Below are 22,166 nucleotides of genomic sequence, written 5' to 3' on the forward strand. Positions count from 1 at the left end.
GAAATACAAAAGGTGCAAAAAACCATTTGAGGTATAATTTATTGCAAGTCCAGAGGTGTTTTATTGGATATAGGGGATTTTCATATTCTGATATATTATGACATTTCAACACAGCGTGTGCTCATTTTGCATGGTGGTAAATTGGTCATAGGACATAGACTTGATTTCAAGAACACATATAGCCTGATGGTGGCACAGAACATCCTACATTACCAGCACGCCTATGTTGACTTAAACCCTAAAGTACATTGCCATTTTACTGTGGCTCAGAGGATAGGTTTATTTTCAAGAATAAAAGTAAATGACTTGTTGTTATCAATATACAGCTCTATATTCTGACCAATAGCTAAGCTCAAATGTGCAAGTATGCATAAAATCAAGTACAAATATCTGCCATCTACTTTATTTCACTATAGCAGCAAAAGCCAGAGAATAACTAAATATGAGCTGATTATCACTGCATGACAGTATTTTTTCTCAAAAATAGAATTCAATATCGTAACACAGTAGAATTTATAGATTAAGTAGCAATATTCTCACACTTTTGACCATGTAAGAAATCAAATTAAGTTGCACCAAAATTGCAACCAAGCTTTTACTTGGCACAACTATGAAATCATCTTCAAAAGTATCATGATCATGTCCTTTTGGTATCAAAATTGCAAAAATATACATGTACCAAATTTCTTTTGCATTCCTTGAATTCTAAGTACTTTCAACATACTTTTCTGAGTTCTGACTTCTGCATGATTAAAGATGATAATTAATTTCAGGCACGATTTACAAAATGTACATGGATCAATTCACCTTCACATGTCAGTAGGATATGGCCCTCTATTTGATATGGTTGTACAATATACCAAGAAATGATTTCTCACACGAAAAGAGTTAAGTCGCTGGGAGCGCAGGAAAGCTCACTCCTGAGAATGGCTGAAATATTCAGTTTTTAATTTAGTCATTTTAGAGGCAAGTCGTCAGAGAGGACACATGTTCAATCAGTGGACCCACCACTCATTGTATGACGTAAGTACACATACATTTATACAAGTTTAACCAAAATATATTTTTTGGTCTAAAAGCCATTGATACATGTATCAGCAATGAACAACTTACAAAGTTAAAAAAGTCCACCTAAAAGTCTACTGGGTTCTTTATTCCTGCATGCAAAGTGGAAACAATACCTATGTGGTGAAACAGGTTGGGTTCCACCAGATATTGTTTTAACCCTGAGCTGTGGACATAATTATCCAATGCCAGGTCTATAGGCAGAAGGCTGCTGCAGGTCTGACCCTTCAGGTACTGTACGATGGCAGCAGCCTGCTCGGGGCTGTACAGGACAGCAGGTATACAGCAGTCTGGAGCATCCACGACTGCGTACGTGTGTACGGACAGCCGACGCAGCTCGATCAGGTACTGTCTCCCAATGGCAAGGCACAACAGCACGGCGTAGAAAAAGCCCAGTACAAAAACCATAGTTCTCCTTCTTGAATCACGTTCCGTAAATCCTCCACAGTTCAGGGCGACAAAAAGACCGCCTCCTATGAGACCGCTGCAGATCAGCTCTAGTAACAGTTTTTCTTCGTTACCGTACCCCTGCCATCTCTCTGGGTAGTACAGCTTCCAGAAGGCCCACTTCTCTGGGTTGGGCTGCAGGTCTCCGCTGACAATCTTCCCCTCGACGTTATACTTCAGCAAGTGTTGGAAAACTGGGAAGAAGTCAGTTCTCGGCACAGCATCATCTTGTATCATTAATATGTGGTCTGGCTGCAGCTCCAAACTGCGCTCCATACAAAAGACATAGTCCTGCTTCTCTTTCTCAAACTTGTGAATGTGAGCACTCGTCGGTACCGGCTCTGCAGAAGAGCTGTTCCTACTTATGACTGGCACGTACCTGGATAAGTACACAGCCTCCCTGTGGCCTTCTGGCGGAGTGTTGACATTGCACACTTGGAAGACAACATTTTCCTGCTGTGTCAGTAGCTCAGCAAACTTAGCCACAACCTGTGTCAGATACTGCGGACCAGGTCTGGACTCCCCTCCCGACTTTCTTGCAACCGTGACCACAGTTATGACAAGTTCAGGTTTGGATTTCCTTTCTAGTCTGTGACGAAGCTGTCTGAAGGTCCTGCTGTAGGGTCCATTCTGCTTCAGGTAAAACTTTGCAGCCGCCACCCTTTCCTGGTTCTCGGCCTCAACTCTTCGAGCATCCTCCTCTCTTCTCTTGGACCTGTCATGTGTGTAGTACTTGGAGTAGGGCAGCTCGTTGCATAGGATTGGGAGTAGTATCAGAAAGGTTAAGGCATAGATGGCGTAGACTTTCCTGTAAGTCCTGACAGTTGAAGGGCACAGCATTGTACTTCAAGTTCAACCAGTTAATGAAGGTAGTTAAGTAACTTGTTTGTTAGTGTTGAACCCATTTGTTAAGAACATAATCATTGCCGATCCTGAGTAAAACCAAACCTCCTTGGTAAAACACAGTCTATTTTCAAACGTCTTCTGATAAGTTCTTGGTCTGGACATGTTAGTGACTCTTGAACATCTTGGGATCAGTTAATAGTTCTTGTGGTCCAGGATGTGACAGGACAGACACAGTTGTTAAGGTTACACAGTAAAGAGAGTAGGGTCTGTGATGACAACACTCCCTGTTCTGAGTCAGTCCTTGTCTGCAGAAAACAAGTTTGATGTTAATGCTCATCACCAAATGACACTGTCATGTACACATGTAAAGCATTAAACCGTGTTGAATCTATCATATGGATGACATCTGCTGGGCATCAAAGAAGCTGCAAATGACCAACTATATGCCTTAAATATAGTGCAGAAAAAAATATTGGAAAACGGATAATAATGTCGCAGAATGCCAAAGTCAATCCCAAAGTCAAAAAAGAAGATGTGAAAGAACAAAATGAATTATCTATTATTTGGTATTCTAATACATTTGTTTAGCCTTCCTGGCCACTGATTTCATAATGAAGGCAACTTTTTTTGGTGGGGGAGGGGGGGGACTTATATTTTTTTGCACCCGCTTACATCAGTTTTGTGGTCCCCAGAAGATACCATCCATATAATCGAATCAATATGGCCTTTACCAAGAAAACGACCCCCCCCCCACACACACACACTCCTCCTTTTGTTTACAATTATTTTCTCCGTTTTTACTATGATTTCTCTAATAACAAACTTTCCTTGTTAGCCATAACTTATAGCCTCTTGTGAACACTGGTGCACCATGAAATATCAAATTTTGGTTGACGAAGAAGATAAATGTGAAAACGTTGTCATCACCTCCTAATTCACCTGCTTTAAGAGGCTATATGGAGTATAAAGTAGCTGGCTAACTTACACAATATTCTATACAGTATATGTACACCGTTATATGTAGAAATAGGCTATAACCTTCCACCTTTGTATTGTTCCCGTTCTGCTGTTCTTGTGGCGCCCACCGCCAGTCCCTCCGTCCCGCTCGTGTTTTCCCCTCTTTCCTGATCTTTCCTGTACGTAGGGTTTACTTCCGGTTACCGCAAAACGTCAAATTTGTGAGGATTCTCTTGTCGTAAAACATCCTTTGAGGCATCATCCTCCCCTGGGGGAACGTGCGAAGTCCAGGGGGGGGGGGGGGGGGCAGGGGGGGCAGGTGTTTCTTCTTCTTCTCTTATACTGCCAATCCCAATAGCAATCGGATCATCGGCAGTCTGGGCATACAGTGAGTATTCATAGATCATGCATTCTTTTGAAGGCGATGTAATTTTTTCCGGTCTCATCCACTACCCTGAAGCTATTGACAGGATCATCCTGTCAGCAGTAGAAAAATTGCACATGTAGCCTGGCTTCCCATTCACAAACATATCTAATCCCATCTAGGACATCTAGCTAGTATTAAAGATGCTAGCCCTAGCCTGTGTTTATACAATCTCCGACTGGCGGGGGTTAATGACCGGGTCACCCCCTCCCTCCCAAGGGGGCGGTAACCTAACCGTCGGGCCGGCCGCTAGGAGCGCGATGTCAGGCTAGTGTCACTGTGGGCTAATGTAGGCCCTTAGCCCGCTCAGACAGTTCAGTTCAAAATGCTGCGTACGACTACCAGACTACTCTCCAAGTAGAGGTTCGGCTCCAGCCCAAGCCGTTGTTAAACGTGCTTTTTACGTGTTTTTGTCAAGCTTTTTTTTTTCGTCCGTTTTTTTTAAAGGGGTAAAGTGCAATAACCTTGCCATCTTTAATCATGCAGCTACGAAATGTGAATATTGTAAATCGAAAATGTTTTTAACCTTGATATCAGTGGCAGCCTCACAGCAAATTTCAATAAAGCCAAACCAAACCATCTTGAATCTATGTCGCCAAGAAAGAAAACGAGACAAAACGCGTCAATAACCAGCCGGAGCCGAATCCCTGTGCTTGGAGAGTACAGTACGACCACAATGCGCATATAGGGTTATGTACATGTATAATTAACGTTAGTAGTAATGTTACATCTCACTGTGTTTTCTATTGAGTTAACATTGTATGGAAGAAAATCTAGGTGCAGATTGTACAACTCAATATTAGTAGCTATCAGTTTTATGAAACTAGCCCTGGGTGCCATCCTACACTCAAGTACTACATCCTGTCAGCAGTGCAATTTTTCTAGTGCTGACAGGATCATCCTGTCAGTAGCCACTTCCCTAAAAAATAGGGTATCAGGAGCCCCGGTAGTAATAAGATCAAGGCAACCAGGTTATGATAAAAGTCATAAAACGCCTTGCCTTACATTAATATGATAATTTACAGGGATGATTCAATAGTATCTGTTACGCAATAAGTTTTGACTTGACTATTTTTCAAGACAGGAGGAGGGCCATGAAAAAATCGTAAGGGTCATGCGATGATGTTTATACCTGAGGAGAGGCCTATGGAAAATACGTATCTTGTTTGGTGCTGTTCTATCATTATGTCCTTGGTTTGACCAAGGATCGACTTTTGGACTAGGCCATTTTACGCACCAAGCCTCCCCCACGCTGAATATCGTACAGTCCATTACATAACGGGCTCTTTAATTATTCTTCATCCACGCTGATTCCACCATGGCCAGGACTGTAATCCTCATACTTGCGGTTGCATCGTTAGCTGTGGTTTTGAATCATGTGGCAAAGCTGCTCGTGTCAACGGGGATGTTGAAGCATGTTTACAACCACGTGCCGGGCACCTGTCGGTTTGTTCCGGGGGCGGAGCAGGGTTCCGAAGACATCGAGCTCACCTCGTCTGGCCTGGCGTTCATCTCGTCAGGTCTGGTGCCCGCTGGGTTCATTCTCGATCCTGTGTACTTATCATTTGAGCAGAGGATTCTCATTTTCGACTTTCAGAACGCCACTGAGGGAGCTAAGACAGTCAACATCGTACCAGAGAGCGTCAAGGAAGACTTCATGCCGCACGGTCTTAGCGTTTACGAAGACGACTCGGGAGAAGTTCGGCTCTTTGTCGTGAACCATGGCAAAGGTCACAAAGAACGAGTAGAAATCTTCCGCTTTGACGCCGACTCAAACAGCCTGCATCACATCAAGTCTATTGCACATCCACTCTTGTACAGCCTCAACGACATCCTTGCTACAGGACCGGAGAGTTTTTACGCCTCTAACGACAAATATAGCACCGGTTTGTTCAGCAGGATGGCAGAAACGTGGTTTCTACTCCCGTGGTCCAACGTTGTCTACTACAGCGGCGGAGAGGCCACCGTCGTGGCCGACGGCCTTGTATACGCTAACGGTATCAGCTTATCCCCCGAGGGAAAGCTCGTGTATGTGGCTGACTTCGCAAACGGTGTTGTGAACGTTTATCGAAGAAATTCCGACAAAACGTTGACATTTATCCAGGACATTTCACTTCATTCAAGTGTTCACAAGATATTTGTGGATCCCGTTTCTGGTGATCTGTGGGTAGGAGCCCATCCCAGCGCGTTTCACCTTGCCGAACACCTGAGAGACGCGTCCCACCCGTGCGGCTCCCAGGTGCTGCGGATAGAGGACCCGGCGGGGGAGAACCCCAGCGTCACCGAGATGTACTCTGACGACGGTCGGTGGTTATGGGGGTCCAGTATAGGATGTTACCACAAGAAGCAGCTACTGATCGGCACTATTAACCACAAGCTCATGCTTTGCACAGTTGACCTACCTCTGTAACGTTAGGAATTTATCGTATCACGCGTTGTTGATTACCATGAAGTAGTGTAAGCTAATGGAGTATGAAATCCCCATGTAAGTGGATTGTAATGCATCGTCAACATGAGACTCTGAGTACAACTAGTAACGTTAACCCTGAGTGGAACCCACAACCTGCATAGTTTTACAAATCGTTTAAGCTCTTATTTCTCTAGAAGTAGTTGTCTCCATTTTTTTTTACACCAAGAACAATTTGTTGCAATCAATTTTAAAATAATTGTTTCAAGTCAAGTGCAATGTTGATTCCCCTGATTGTATTTGCTGTCAATGCAAATGTCAGAAATGTGACATATCCATTGATTTCAGTTCCAAGGTCTGGTTCTAGAGCAATTGTGTTCCATTTGTACATGTATTATGTTATGTCAATGACAAAGCTACTATAAAACTATATTCACAACAATAATGAATACTTTACTTCAGAAAAAGTACATTCCTTATTTGGAATAATGATATAACAGCGTCAGCACGTCATTGATATTTAATTTAAAACTTATCTTCTTATCTCTTTTAGATTTACTAGTACAAGATTTTAGTAGAATTATACGATCAATGAAAACAAACTATCTTGAACAATTTTCATATTGTATTGTAATCCTTGAAATACCACTGTTCCAGTGTCAACTGTTGTATACAATGAATACCCAACCTAAAATTACATTCAAGTACTTTTCCTTGAGAAGAGACAATACTGGAACATATCACAGATGATCTTTTCTGGTATTTTCTATCTAGTATCATCGATGAATTAGATAATATTCCTTTTACCATAATGCTGTGACTTGATGTCAAATGACTCTGAACATATATCAAACTTAACTTCCTGCAAAGCAATGCATTTCTTTGTACTGATAATAAAATTGCTAGAGACTCAAATGTCCATATCATTTTCAGTTCATAACTTGTTGTTTCTGACCAAGCACACATTTTGACATCTGGATATTTCTTACCACATAGCATAGCTACATGTCTGTGCCTATGGATATTTCGAGCCTGATGCTTCTTATAAATGCAGAAAGATACAGATGACTATAATAGTGACTTTGAAATTTCCTTTTTCAGTGATTAGAATAGACATTTTCTATCTCCTGTATTAAGAACATATCAAGAGAGCTAGATACACTACTTGTTTTGACTGTAGTATGAAACAATAAAAAATCAAGCTATCAACAGCTGGATACATTTTTCCATCATCGATAAGTTGCTTAGAGTCTACTACTTCCTGTAGTTTCTCCTTCTCATCTTCCTTTCCCTTTCTTGCTTCCCTGTAAAATAACAAAGCAAACTTCTGTTAAACGTAGCCTAAAGGTTCTAGCAGTGTCAACAACTATCATTACAACAACTTCCTCTAAGTATGACTTAATGAAATGCCCAAACTACATTGACTTAATGACACGCAAAGTATGTTGATGAAGATTAGACATCTAGGTAACAAGTTACGCAAAGTGACAGTTACTGAAGCCACTGGATAAAATTTGGAAGTGGTCCGATGTTTCAGGACGCTGTCTTTCGCCAGTGACTGGTCTCTGACTAAAGACAGCAGATGCTGTGTAACAGTGGGGATCAACCTCCACTAACTGACCAGTCTAACTGGTCCGGACCATTTAGCCTAGTGGTTAGCGTGTTGATTTCCCAAGCCGTGCAGATCGGGATTGGCACGGGTTCTAATATGAAACATCTGACCGTTTCCAAATCTTATCCAGTTGCTTGAGTAACTGTTACTTTGCATGATATGCAAATAATTTTGGTAGAAAATTTGTGGTCAATTTTGCCTCGTAGACATTTAAGTACTGTAGTACACAATAGAGTACAAGATGCCATGAAACTTAAAGCACCTTGTTGCTGAGTTTGAGAGCATCGATCTCGTCCCTCTGCTGTGTAAGCTTGTCGTTCATACTGCACAGGTGTTCACTCATCATGCTCAGCTGGCTCTCATAGTTACTGGTGGTGGTGGTCAGCTCGTCCTGCAACGGCAACCAAACAGTCGTCAGGGAAGACAAGGAGAGTCTAACTTAATTTCTCTATTACATGAATACCTCATTTTGGAGTAACAAGTCAGTAACACAATTGTATGACATGGCTCCAGTCAGGAAAGTGTTAACATGGTATTACCTGGCAGAGGCGACAGCAGGAAATTCTGTTTGTGTGTGAGGGGTTGCTGAGTGTAATACATGTAGAACTAATACATGTACAGACTTAAACGGACGACATCATTTGTGCCATGTTGGAATACCATTGCATTGTATGTTGGTTACACACGCAAATATGGTTGCTAGGTCAAATGGTTCAAATTCCAACCATCATTATGTTGATGAAAATACTGCATTGAACAACAAAGACAATAGTTTAAACAGGGATTGACAACTGACATAAAATAGAACAGCCTTCGGTGCCTCCCAATGGCTGTTAACTACCGGTACAGAAGTAAGAACTGGTTTGGTGTGTGTACATGGAGAGGTTCAGACAGACCTGCAGCTGTGCGATCTTCTGCTGGGCTGTCTGCAGCTCTTCCTGGAACTTCTCCTTGGCCTTCTCCGCCAGGCCAAGTCTCTGCTGCAGGGCACGGCACTGTGGGGGGGCAGGGCAGGCTTCTATTAACGTATACACTCTGGCACAACCCATACAGACATAAGGGATTGAAAACTGACTTGTAGAGGGACTTGGTTCAAACATAAAGTTTGTATTGTTTAAATATTTTTTTGATATGAGAGTATGGCACATTCGTATGTTTTGGGTAGATAATTTCAAACAAAATTACTTGCACAACCACCTTTTGCATATTCGGGAAAGTACTGTAATTCACTTCATCTTCACGGTAGCAAAATTTCACGGTGTAAGGAAAATGCACATTTTCACTGAACTTTAACTTCAAGGTGGCGGCATGTGATTTACAGAACAGATGTCCATTCAATAAAATTTTGTCTGACAACCACATTATAAACACAACACACAGACAGCTGATCTAACAGTACACAGGAGAGATGCTGACCTCTGAGTTGAAGTTGACAGCCTTGCTGTCCGCCAGCTGCAGCTGTGAGGTCAGCTCCGTCACCCTGCCGGTGAAGTGGGCTTTGATCAGCTGTTCCCTGGTCTCCGACTCAGAACTCTGACAGAGAAAGGTTCATCAATCGTAAGGACTGCGAATATGGCAGCTTCTTCACTAAGGTTCTCAATAAAAATGTTATGTCCCAGTTGTTAGATTGGTTTGAGAAAGTTTAGCTGACCTTACTAAAGAACCTTAGATTACTGGAGCTAAAACTGCATCTGTGTCAAAGCAGTCCAAAGTTTTTGTTCACCAATCTTTTGAATCGACAAAAAAAGTCCTTGACTCACCTCGTCTGCAGCAGAACTTTCCAGTTTCCCAAGCTGAAAGAAATCAATAGTTTGGTTATAAACAAAGGACTCGATAGTTTTAATGGAGAGAACTGTTTTATATGATGATTTGTATTTTGAATGCATTTGATTTCTAACCGTTGAATCAACATTTCTAAAACCACTTAAATAAGTGATAAATGGGGTCAGTCATTGTTAACAAGAAAGGAAGACAAGGAATTAAAGGTTAAGTAAAAACTCTCACCATTGAAGTCTCCACCTCTGATCCGACTGACTTTCTGTCTCCAGGAGCTGCAGTTGGTGTGACCTCCACAGGGGGCGCTGGTGTCAGCACCTGGCCTGCCTGCAACTGCCTCAGGTCTACCTCCAGCTGAGACACTCGCTAATGGAGCAATAATAATCGTTTTGGTCTTCATTTCAAGTACAGCACATTTTTTTAATCTATATCAACTGCAAATACAGAAAGTCCTGGTTACCAGATCCTGGATTCAAGGCACGATATGCTGGTTTGAATTGGACAGGCATGGAGTGCCATAGATTCTAAGGAATCTGGAAAACCAACATCAGAAAAGAAACAAAGAATAAAGTATTTCAATCTTTTGTTTTCAAAATTTTGCTTTACGGATGTCAGTCGTGGTCCATGAATACTCTGCAGGCGAGGAAATTGGTTGGCACCAGCACCAAGATGCTACGTGTTATATACAACAAACCTTGGTGGAACTACAAAACCCAAAAGCAACTTTATGATAGCCTTTAACCCATTTCTACTAAAGTCAAGCATAGCGGACCAGCTGGTAAACTGCAACTTTGGTCTCCAGAAGCCAAGAGGAGAAGAGACCGCCCATACTTTGCAAGAACCTTATCGAGTCTGATACTTCTTCTATCAAGTAGAAAAGAGCTGATAAGAGGTATGATAGAGAGTACTGGAAGCTGAACTTTGTGTATGCTTCAACTCTTTAACTTAAGAGTAAGACATATGATGACAGTACCTTAGTCTCCTTCTCCAGCCGGACCTGCAAAAGTTGTGCCTCCAACATCCAGTGTTCCTTCTCCTGCTCCAGACCCCGGATCTTTTCCTGGGCAGTCGTCAGCTGGAATGTATCAAAACACTCTGTCAGCAAGATAGCATTTCCTTGTGTAAAAATAACTGCATGTCTTCAATCAGTTGACATTTTGTAAATCTAATGTGTTCTCGAGTTTTTCACAGTTAAAATGCCAGAGTATCAAACACGATGAAAGAAAGACTTGAAAAAGTTCTAAATTTACGGTATCTTGCCCTGCAAAATCTCCAACAACACATATAACACCTTTGGTCATGATGTTGTACAGAGAACTTTGATGAATTCATTTAACAAAATTGGCATGCTGGTACAAATTAACCTATTTGGACTATTCCATTTGACAGATGTTGAAGGGGGCAGTCAACAAATCGTCATTGACCAATCCTCCAATCATTACAATTTGAACATTCTTTCGTATACTCTGCCGACCCCCATTGATTATTGCAAGGCAGTATCCCCAAAAGCAAAGGAAGATGTTGTGTAGTTCACCTGTTGTGCTAGCCCCTCCCTACTCTCTGTGGAACTGAGCAGAGTTCTCCTGTTCAACACTGCCGTCTTATAGGGAACAGACTCCGGACAGGGCTGTGGAGGAAGAGACATCCTTTAAACAGTATCATAGTATATGGCAAACATAGACTTTTCTTCATATACCGTGAGCTGTTAGACCATCTGAAGAAGCAATATAACAATTTATACACTACAAGCTATGGAACACTGGCCAGTTCACATGTAGAAAAACAGAAGCAACTTAGAATCTTCGGAAATGTTAAATTTCTGACTACAAGTGTGGTATAAGCTGAAAGCTCTCATCAGCATGAAAGTACATTGTAGTCATGTAAAAACTATTAGTCAGAGATGTTCACAGCTTAAGATTTGATTGAAACAAAACATTTAACTAAATCAAAACCAGTAGAGTTTATTCCCACCCTCTTGAGCCTGCTGATATAAGACGTGGCTCTGTCTCGCAGGTCTGTCACCACTGGGGAGGACACGGGTCCCTCCGTGTCACGACACAGGCTCACGCCCCGCGTACGGTACCCCGCACGGCTGACGAAGAACTCCAGGTTACTGCTGAAGAAGGGGGCGAACTGGAGGGGAGGAGGGATGATACACAGAGATTGTGTTGTACACTATGTACTGTTTGTAATGCTTCTCACTTACATCTAGCATAACATGGAAAGATAAAAACAGCACCAGTTCTAAATCATCACATCTCCATTTTTCACCAGTCACCTTTTAGACCTGTTACCTACCTTGCCTGTACAGGATACCAGGGCCACCAGAGATGACACCACACACTCATCAGTCGTCTTCAGCTTCTGTTGATAAAACAAAACAGAATTTCTGTACATGGTGTCTGTAAAATATTTGTCTCATCAGGTTGGTTAATCAGTTGAACACAGTTTTAGCAAGCACAGAAGTTTTTTTTCTATGGACGTTTTGGCTGTTTTCATTACATTACAATGAGGAAAAAGTTCACTTTGCCCTCATGAAGATAGCAGATCATCTGCGAAAACATTGATAGAGAATTGAAGTAAGGTTGTGTACCCCCCCCAAAAAAAATGTTGAATGTCTGTAAAATACATTTATACTTAAAATAACGCATCAATTGGTGTTGTTTTCTCTGAGGTATTAAAACATCAATGGCACCGTTAACAATACTGTAAGTCTACTTAGATCCGCGGTATAATTAGATCCGCGGGATCCGCGGCGACCTCTGCGCCGCGAATCAATTTCCCCGCGGATATGTTTATCGTACTTTTGCCCCCCTCCCCACATATACGAGTGAGCTCGACTTCAGGGAAAAGCGACACATAAACAATGCACGCGATTGTGTAAAACATGACAAGCTTTTACACAGTACATACGAGTTAACAAGTGATATTACATATGATTCGCAGGAGTTTGGCCGAGCGGCGTCGCTACTCCCGACCGCTACACACATAGAGTAATTTACCGAGAAATCAGAAAATAACTATGGAGATACACGCCACACTTTTGGCTTTGCATTGTTGTTACGGGCGTGGGGACGCCGTTTACCGGCGTACAATCACGCTCTTTTGTTTCTTGCTATTGTTATGCTTGCAAACCATCGATATCGGTGCCTTTGACATATGTTGATCCCATTAAAAACCTGTTTTTCAAGAAAGCCAGCAAGAATACGTAAAAAAAAAAAAGATTTTCGCCCGAGCATTTGAGTCCCTACGCTGTGATTTGCCGCCATTCGCCGCCATTTGTGGTCGTATTCGCTGGAGAATCTATCCCTTTAATTTCTTCCCGTGGAAATTCTGCTTAGGTAGGGTAGATGAGTCGTGTTTACGCTGTGATTTTACTTCAAAATACAGCGCGCTAGCGGCAAGGGCCTGATACGCGCCGTTTTGAGTATCAAGACAAGGTCACGGAAAAAGTTAATAGGGCAGTCAAAATAGGTCAGATCAGGCATACAAATGTGACTCTGATACTGTGACAAGTTCACCAATCTCCTACAGTGCTTCAGAGGAATCAGACTTTTGTGAGAAACGAGATTTTTCGAGTCAAACTTGACCTATTTTTCGCTGGTTTCGCCATTGTTTCAACCCCAAATACGCACTTTATGGGGGTTTCGCGGCACCCGTTATAGGGTTACGGGACCACTGTCTTATCCGATATATACAAATATAACTACTTAAAAAGCTGCAAATGTCTTCACATTAATTGAGCAACATTCTCACAAGGGGGCAGCTGTAGATATACGGAGAGTGCTGCAGATATATGAAGGAAAAACCTGTAGATTTGGGGAGAAGACTGGAGAATGAAAGACGCATGGAGAAAGCTGGAAACAGATGGAGAAAGCTGGAGAATGATGGACAAAGCTATAGAATTTGGGAGAATACTGGAGGATGCATGATAGCGAACCATGGAGAAAGCTGAAGAATGAAGGATAAACCTGTAGTTTTGGGGAGAATACTGGAGAATGATAGATGGAACCATGGAGAAGGTAGGAGTGAAGGAAAAACCTGTAGATTTTAGGAAAATCGCAGAGCTAGAGAATGATAGATACTGGAGACAGGCGGAGAGAGCTTTTTCTTCATTCTGCAGCGTTCTCCGTCTGTCTCAAGCTTTCTTCATTTTTTCTCCATGATTCTCCCAAAATCTACAGGTCTTTCCTTCATTCTGCAGCTTTCTCCCTCTGCCTCCAGCTTATTCCTCCATTCTGCAGCACTCTCCGTATATATATAGCTGCCCCCTTCTGAGAATGTTGCTCAATAAATGTGCAGCTTTTCAAGTAGTTATATTTGCATATATCGGATAAGACAGCGATCCCGTAACCGGGTGCCGCGAAACCCCCATTTGGTGCGTATTTGGGGTTGAAAACTATGGCGAAACCATAGAAAATCCGGTGGAAAATTGGTCAACTTTGACTCGAAAAATCTCATTTCTCACAAATGTCTGATTCCTCCGATGCACTGTAGAAGATTAGTCAACTTGTCACCATAACGGAGACACCTTTATATGCTTGATCTGACCTATTTTGACTGCACTATTGATTTTTTTCCGTGACCATGTCTTGATACTCAAAACGGCGCGTATCAGGCCGGGCTGGGCCGCCATCTTTGTTTACTCTTGTTTACCGCCTGTTCTGAGCGCTGATTGGTTTGAGTCAGAAAAACTTTGCTCTGATTGGTTGACTGCAAGATTTCACGTGATCACAAGGCGGGAATTCCCCGTCACAGTTTTGGCGTGGACCGCATTTTCTGACGATTTTGAAGCAATTTTGTGGCGACCTTCGTAACATTTTTGATTTTTAAAAATTAACCAAACATTTTCTGATGGCAGTATTCAGTTATTTTTTTCTACTCATCGCCCAGCGCGAATTTAGAACCACCGCGGATTCTCCACTTGCCCGAAACCGCGGATTTTAGGCCCCGCGGATCTAAGTAGACTTACAGTATATGGAGTATATGATAATTTTTCAGTTTGATTGTTCAAAGAAGTCAAGACTGAACAAAGAGGTTCTGACCTGTGTTGCTGTGGGAAGTTGGTGCTCCAGGGACACCTTGGTGTTGTAATGCTTTGAGATCTCTGTAGAACAACATGGGGCCAAAAAGAAACATTCATGTCAAAAGGTCTGAAGTACCAAGGCAGTATCTGTATCCTGATACGCTCCTGAAGTTGTCTATGTATGTTCCCTTGACATTAGTATTAACCTTCTCCCAGCTGCCTAACTCTGTAACCAATAGGGAATTGGGTGCCAAACGGCTACTTCTGTGTGCTGAAGGTTAAGACAAACCCACCTTTTAACACCTCATGAAGCTGGTTTAGTCCCCCGGCCATCTGAGTGAAGAAAGCCGCCTGATTGGTCCGTGGGTGTTCCCTGGATGACTTACCTGTGCAGGTGGAGAAAACATTGTCAGTCATGACCATATATTCTTATACAAAAGTACGTATAGTTTTTAAAATCAAAGATGGCTTCATAGCAGGGCATAAAACAAGGAGACTTGGAATCAGTTGGATGACACCTACTTGCGGCAGCAATGAGTGAAAGGTAGTTGTCCAGTTTGGACAGGGTGGCGGTGAGTTTTGGGAGGGAGGCGTGAAGCTCCATGTTCCGTGCCTCCAGTGTGGCTGAGCAGGTGGACACAGCACACTCCTCCTCCAAACTACACAGGGGAAACAAAAACATGATCGCATGTATGTAGAATGTCATGTCCATTTTGCTGTTAGCTTGTTGTCATCTTATATCTTATAACTGATGAATGGCATTGAATGTATTGCTGCTAATAGGCATAATGAAACGTGGACAGCTATGATAACTGTGAAATCGCCATGGCAGTTGGCACTAATGCCGCACTACAGCAGCATTAACATGTTCACTAAGCATTGATTAGATTAGCATTAGACACAACTTTCACAAGGACATGGTGAACAGTAAATCAAGAAAAATCTCTTTGTGGGAGGTACTGAAAAGGCACAATCTTATTCAAGTTTTTGCTATGTCAAAAAATATTCAACAATAATATCGGTATTATGATGGGATACCTTCTAAGCTGGTATGGCAGAAGTTTCTCCATGTAGGCAACATATGAGTGGAACTTCTCTGAAAAATCCTGGATCCCTGTTGCAGTTTCCTAGCAAACAGAGCAAAACATATCATGAAAGGACCTATGATTGAACAGTATTTGCAAGAGCTTATACATGAATAGTATTGACTGATCTCACACATTTCTCCTACAAACCTCAACAGTTGTATTATTCTACTTTGTTTAAAAAGTCTAAGGTATGGCTGTCTTTCTGTAATAGTTACAAAAATAATAACTATGAAGCATATGAAATAGAGTATATTTGACAGAGCAAAAAAACAGTTCCACATGCAACAATAACAGACGCAAGGAAGAAGACTCATGTAACGGTCTTACCAATGTGGTCAGAGCATCCTCCTTCAGACCCTCATGGAATGAGCGGAAGGACTGTTCTATTGGTCTTAGATGAGCTGCGTTCTCGTGCAGATATTGGCACAGCTGGAAGGTATGGTTAGAAAGGCTACAAATGTCTAATTTTGTGCAACACAAGTATTCAATCTACCGTGTTGTATCATCACAGCCAGTAGGTACCGATCGGAGTAATGACGCTGTTGTAACTTGCTCAAGGCACCTCCTCAAACACGGGACCCCCATTTTACGTCTCTTCTGAAAGACGGTGTACCTCCAACAAGGATACCCTTCCCAAATTCGTACCAGGGTCTCCCAGTTACCAATGTGACCAATTCTAGCTACTTGATGAATTGAGCTTTAAAAATGATACAGCTTTGCAGATGCCCCTGACAGGGATTCTGAATTGTATTGTCATTTATAAAGTCTATTGCATTAATTGCTAAAATCCTTTTCATACTTTCATTGGCACTAGTATGTCTAAAACTAGTCCCATAAAATGGTGCTACAAGGAATTGTACAAACGTAAAATATCAAATATTGGTTTGGATTATGCAAAGCAGAAAATTACGTCTTTGTTAAAATGATACAAATATTACCATTCTAAAATCATTTTTCAAGGAAACACACTTCTTATATTGGAGAAAAAACAAAAAAACAAACAAAAACACCTCAACATGCATGTTCCTATTGCATGATTAGAATAGCTGTTCCTGGTCATCATATCATCACTTATATCTATACATGTATGTTGATTTTATCAAATAGCGAAACCAAGAATGTTTCCATTTTCAGACTAACCCTCCTGTTGATGGGACTGAGAGGCTCTCCTGTAGTGGAGTCCATTGGGAAGATCTGACTCCTCTGTTCTGCATACGTTAGGTAGTTAGACATGCCAGACACCAGGTCAGCAATGTACCCCAACGCCTGGCCTATCAACTCTTTAGCCTTCACCTGGAAGTACGAGATTCACATGTTACTCTGATAAAGCCTAGGAACATTCATGTTATATTTCCAGTTACGGTTCAACAACACAAACAGAACTTACTGAATGACGTAAAACAACTGACTTTATTCAAAGGAAAGAACAGGATCAGTCTTTCCATGTTCGAACGGCCAGTCCCCTTCGGAATAGTGGCTAAGTCCTACTATGTAGAGACAGACGAATGGGAACAAATAGCTATAACTATAGAATCACAACAGATATGATAATATCCTAAACTAGAATATGCCTTCTGATGGAGATATAAATCGTACCTGGTGTTTTCTGTCATGAGTTGGCACATTCAGTACATTTAGTTCTTGATATTCTGAAAGAAAAAAACATTGGAATTGACATTTCAAAAAGTGCATTTGCAAGATGTCAATGTAGTGGTAAGTAGAGAATACTGTTAACCAGGTACTGGAGATATTTCCGTAACAATATATACATACTAGGTAGCTGCTAGACTATTTGTGGCTCTTGTGTAAGTAAATGTTAAAACAAAGTGCATGATTAAAAATTAAAAGACAAGAAAGAAAAGACCTCATTTCTCCATGAAATATTTAGAATATTGTGAATTTCTTGTTTTACTCATCATTTCTTGCTATTTCTGTCAATGCATTTCTCTGCCTTCTTGCAGGACTTGGGAACAGAGCCATAACTTTGGACCCGGGCCAAACTAGCGTTCCCATCCTGCTAAGTCTCAAAAGTCAACAGTTACACGATTTTCTGCCACCGGGCCAACCTTGAGTCCAGCCAAGCAGGAAGGAACTTCCACACACAGCAACACAAACAATCAGAGGCACCAAAAACAATACCTACATATTCAAGAAGGTAAACATTGATTTAGACATGAAACTTTCTCCACTTACTGGTGTCGTTAAAGATAACTTTCTCCTGGATGACTTTAGTTGAATCATCCAGCCTGTAACTGAGGTCAGCGTGGACTCTCTTCAGCTGTTGTTGACTGGATGAAGACACAGAAGAGAACAAAAAATAGAGGATCTCATACCTTTGTAAAATATTTGTGAGAATTTCTTGTTTGATTCGTTATTGTGAATTTCTAGCTAATTCTGTCTATGCATTTTCCTGCAAGCATACATGACAAACTTTGAACCTGGGCCAAACAACTACCTTCCAATCCTGCTAGTCTCCAGTGACACCATCTACTACCTCTTATCCTGTCACTCTACAATGTTCAAATAACTACGGACACACACCAGGACAAAGAAACACACAGCTCAAAAACAATACTTTCACAGAGGTAAAAAGGGATTAACGATAAATGCTAACAGTCACTAACCTTAGACAATGACACAAGCCTTGCCGAGACATGCCAACAACTGTTATGGGACCATGTAGATTCTATCATTGTACACCTGTGATTTGACCTACTGAAACATTGTCCTCAGATAACTGTACATCTAAGTTCACAACCCTATGCGTAGGGTATTTCCTTCTTTGTAATCAAACAATCAACGGGAGTTTAGTGCAAAAAAAAGGCTGCATACTCCGTCACTTACCAATGGTCAGCTATCCTCTTGGAATCCCTCACATCTGTTTCTTGTTTCTGTAATTTCACCTGATGGTGGGAGTGGTCATAGCAAATTAGCAAACAACAACATAGTACAGGTAATATAACTATAAAACAAAATGATACATGTTCGCATTATAACTCCTAAGCAAGCTATAAGTGCTATCATTATTTGTTTTTATGGACAAGTCACCTTAAATGACACTTGATTAACTTACATATACATTGTATGTGCTATAACTTGGGATTGTTTATGGGTAAGTATAGTTTTTATAATTCATTGTACAAAAATAAGAAAGATGTCGAACAAAAGATAAAAGTTTAACACAGCAAATAATTGTTCCTTAGTTTGATGTACTGTATCAAAATCTTACCGAAGAAAGTCATTATGTAGGACAAAACAGAGCATCGGTCCTCCAATCTCCCAAATAATGTTGAGCATATGCCAAAATATGGATTGTTATCAAAATTAATGAAATATCAATTTGTAATCTGTTCCTTAAGTTACCAGTGATCGTAAAACCCTCCCAACAGGGTGAGAAGCACTTTATTGAGAAGAAAATATGGTGGACTGTTAAAAATTAAATAATTTGAATCATAATAAAAGCTGAGTATATGTAACTTGTAAGGGAGGGGCAAACTAAAGTGGTGTTTCCCAATTTCCCAACATATTAGGTATGCCTAAGGCTGCTGATGAGGTTATCACTGTTAACATAACTTTCAATAACCAAATAAAAAAAGACATCAAGAACAGTTACTTTCTTTTCTAGAAAAATAAAACAACCAGCACACACCAATTCACCAAGTTTGCTATTCCTTCTGCTATTTCTTAAGTCATTATTTTAGGACATCAAGGCCGGTATGGAAATTTGCTTCTTGTGACGGACAAAAATTTCACCATAAAAAAATCTTAACTTCACGGCATGAAATTGATGAAAATGTATTTATGAAAGCTTGAAATGACATATTCAACAATGAAAATTAACAAGATGGGCTCCTAAGCAATGAGTGAAACAGAAAAAATCTAAAGTTGGGGACGTCTACCTAATTAAGGCCTTTTTCAGCATTTATTTCTGGAGCAAAACTTTTTTAAGATGATCTCACCTCCAACATGGCTTTTTCCTGCTGCAGCTTGTCCACTAAGGCCTTGTGGTTCTGGTGGATGGAGTCCAGCACCGACTGGTGCTGCCCGGCTTCCTTCTCCAGCTGCTCCAGCCGAACCTGCAGGCTGGCCACCACCTGCCGGTGCTCCTCCGTCTCCTGGTGCACCTGGAAGGGAGGCAGGCAGGGGAAGTTGGAGCTGTGCAGGTGTTCTTGATCATCATACATTCTTGTATCCACCTGCACCAAACCTGCACTGGTCATCTTTATAAAATCAGACAAAAATGTACTTTATCAAAATGTCCCCATTTATGAATGCTTCAGCACCAACCTGCATGTGAAGTCTTTCATTTTCCTGGATCTTCTTCTGTAAGTCCTCCCCAAACACACTGGGATCTGCCACCACGGGGGCGGGCTCAACTGGTCCTTTCATCTATCAGGAAAAAGAAAAACTTGAAATTAGAAAACAAACAAACTTTGAAATACTTAGATATACATACCAATACCATTCATATAACCTTGTGTTTCAATATCATGAGACAATAGAGAGAAAATCATCACCACTTTCTTTCTAGGAAAATGAAACAAAGCTATGGTAATGTATTTCAAGCAGCCAGTTTCCACCATCCACCAAAGAGGGTCAAGGCAAAGCTTGGCATAGCACAAAATTATATACAATGTATCAAGATTCCAACCCATCACCAGCTATGAAAATAGACCCTCACATAAGCAGCCCTGCAACATAACCTGTTAGAGGACAGAACAAGCCATGAGGGTGAGATTGTGAATGATGTAGAAGACAACCTGACAAACATACCGACCAGTCGGTCGTTGATCGCAGTGGAGCGAAGAACTGGAAGAAACCATGGGTACATGTGCTAGCGTTACTAGCTTATAATTTCATAACAGAAATTGAACATAATTGCAGACACAGCGTGAACGTCACATAAAAACGCTCTAATACCACAAAGTCATGGCAGTAGTCTATAAAGTGGTCACCTTGTTCTTTTTCTTGACTGATGCAGAGTCTAGTTCGTCCTGTAACACGGTGACCCGTTTGGCCAGCTGCTGGTTACGGAACGTCAGGCTGTCAATCTCCTGCTCAAACTTCCTGATTGACAGGTCCTTCAGCTTCGTGGACTCCTGCAGACAGTCATGATTAGTAAATGTGCAACATTACAAATATACATTCTTTTCAGTTTTGCTAGTCCTTCATTTCATCATGTAGTTATAACCATAATTTCTGACGGGGAGAATGGGGTACATAGCATGGAGGCCTCAGTTGGACAAATCATATCTTTGCACAGTATCCACTCTTTATGCATGCTGCACTAGCTGACAGCTGCCCACTCGTGTGTCAGGGACCCCAGCAGCAGTATAATCAAACATACTATGTATACTACTACAGAAGTCAATAAGTTGAAAAGATTGTACAGCATTCTATTTGAAATTCAACCAGTCTTTACTCTTTTCCTTTGCGTGTAATATTTCAGCAAATCTACTATCTACAAATCAGTAAATCTACAGGCAGTTCTTTCTAAATGTTATTTTCACTAGAAAAATTTCTTACACATTAACCTCAATGAAATCAGTCAAATTACCGTAAGTTCTGCTACTTTAGATTGCTCATCGATGACAGCCTTCTTCAGCACAGAATGCTGGGACTTCATCTGTAACGTGAGAAATTGGCAGTTTATACATGTATGCATGGTACGGTGCAGCTGAATCTTATCATTTTTATCTGCAAATCTGTTGGTCGAATTCTTAGTCAGATATAAGTGAATACTAACATCTGCATGGGGTGGCTTCCTCTTCAAGGTGATGACGAGGCAAATAATACATGATTATCTAGAATATGTGAATATGGGACTACTACACGAAAGCAGTGTTCACAGATCGTGGCAAAATCATAAACTTATATGGAGGGGGAAATAGTTTACATGGTACAGAAAAAAAAAATTGGTTTGTTTAATACTGTTGCTGCAATACTGTTATATATAACTTCTGATAATTGTACAGATTTGTCGGCATATTACACAAACGGCCGTCATTTGATATTCAACACAAATTAACACTTATGCCATTGTTCAAATCCAAGCAACTACTGTCAACGTAGCAGCACTAATGTCATTTGTCAAAGAGGAGGGAGCAGGTGTCCTTCCTGTCCAGGTAGTGTCGTCTCACAGATAATAAAACATGACCGTACCTTTGCATACTCCTGCGCCAGCCGCTGGTACTTGTTCTGGATATCCCCCGACGCCATTTCGGACTCTCCTTGGTCCAGCTGGCGGTCCCAATTTGTTAAAATCAAAAGTTTTTATTGTTGTGCGATTTTTCTTTCATTGCCGGTAGCCATCTTGGAAGAGTCTACTTCCGAGAGGGGATTTGTTTCATTCTCTTGGTTGAGACACAACCATTGTTTTGAGCAAAATATAAATCAACTCGTGGAATTTAGCATTAATTCACAATTTTACAAATATTGGTCCTATATTTTTGATATTTTGATTATATTTGGTTGACTTTTGAGCTTTAATATTAGAAGCTAGATCCCCTTGGTTTTCA

General features: G+C 41.1%; 2 protein-coding genes and 1 pseudogene across 3 annotated transcripts; 1 reads left to right on the forward strand and 2 right to left on the reverse strand.

Annotated features, from left to right (window-relative positions):
• Positions 1-21: 21 nt before the first annotated feature.
• LOC136432578 (post-GPI attachment to proteins factor 4-like) lies at positions 22-3,485 on the reverse strand. The gene is made up of 2 exons (XM_066423963.1): positions 3,404-3,485; positions 22-2,663 (listed from the first exon to the last, which is right to left on the reverse strand). Exon 2 carries the CDS (start codon positions 2,350-2,352, stop codon positions 1,132-1,134), a length of 1,221 nt encoding a protein of 406 aa, XP_066280060.1. The 5' UTR covers positions 2,353-2,663; positions 3,404-3,485; the 3' UTR covers positions 22-1,131.
• A 1,488-nt stretch (positions 3,486-4,973) lies between these two features.
• On the forward strand, positions 4,974-7,355 carry LOC136432580 (serum paraoxonase/arylesterase 1 pseudogene; annotated as a pseudogene).
• On the reverse strand, positions 6,754-21,969 carry LOC136432579 (protein phosphatase 1 regulatory subunit 21-like). Of its 2 annotated transcripts, XM_066423964.1 has the most exons (25): positions 21,811-21,969; positions 21,206-21,274; positions 20,604-20,747; positions 20,422-20,457; positions 19,936-20,037; positions 19,608-19,772; positions 18,493-18,551; positions 17,842-17,936; positions 17,245-17,297; positions 16,789-16,941; positions 15,976-16,077; positions 15,599-15,687; positions 15,083-15,219; positions 14,854-14,946; positions 14,580-14,641; positions 11,833-11,898; positions 11,506-11,667; positions 11,069-11,161; positions 10,508-10,609; positions 9,763-9,900; positions 9,519-9,551; positions 9,175-9,291; positions 8,655-8,753; positions 8,021-8,149; positions 6,754-7,450 (listed from the first exon to the last, which is right to left on the reverse strand). In XM_066423964.1, the coding sequence occupies exons 1-25, from the start codon at positions 21,865-21,867 to the stop codon at positions 7,424-7,426; spliced, it is 2,382 nt and encodes a 793-aa protein (XP_066280061.1). In that variant the 5' UTR covers positions 21,868-21,969; the 3' UTR covers positions 6,754-7,423. The 2 variants fall into 2 exon arrangements, with proteins under 2 accessions (XP_066280061.1, XP_066280062.1); XM_066423965.1 differs by lacking the exon at positions 20,422-20,457.
• Between the last annotated feature and the right edge of the window lie 197 nt (positions 21,970-22,166).

The sequence above is a fragment of the Branchiostoma lanceolatum genome, chromosome 4 (assembly GCF_035083965.1).
Source record: "Branchiostoma lanceolatum isolate klBraLanc5 chromosome 4, klBraLanc5.hap2, whole genome shotgun sequence".
Taxonomy (NCBI): Eukaryota; Metazoa; Chordata; class Leptocardii; order Amphioxiformes; family Branchiostomatidae; genus Branchiostoma; species Branchiostoma lanceolatum.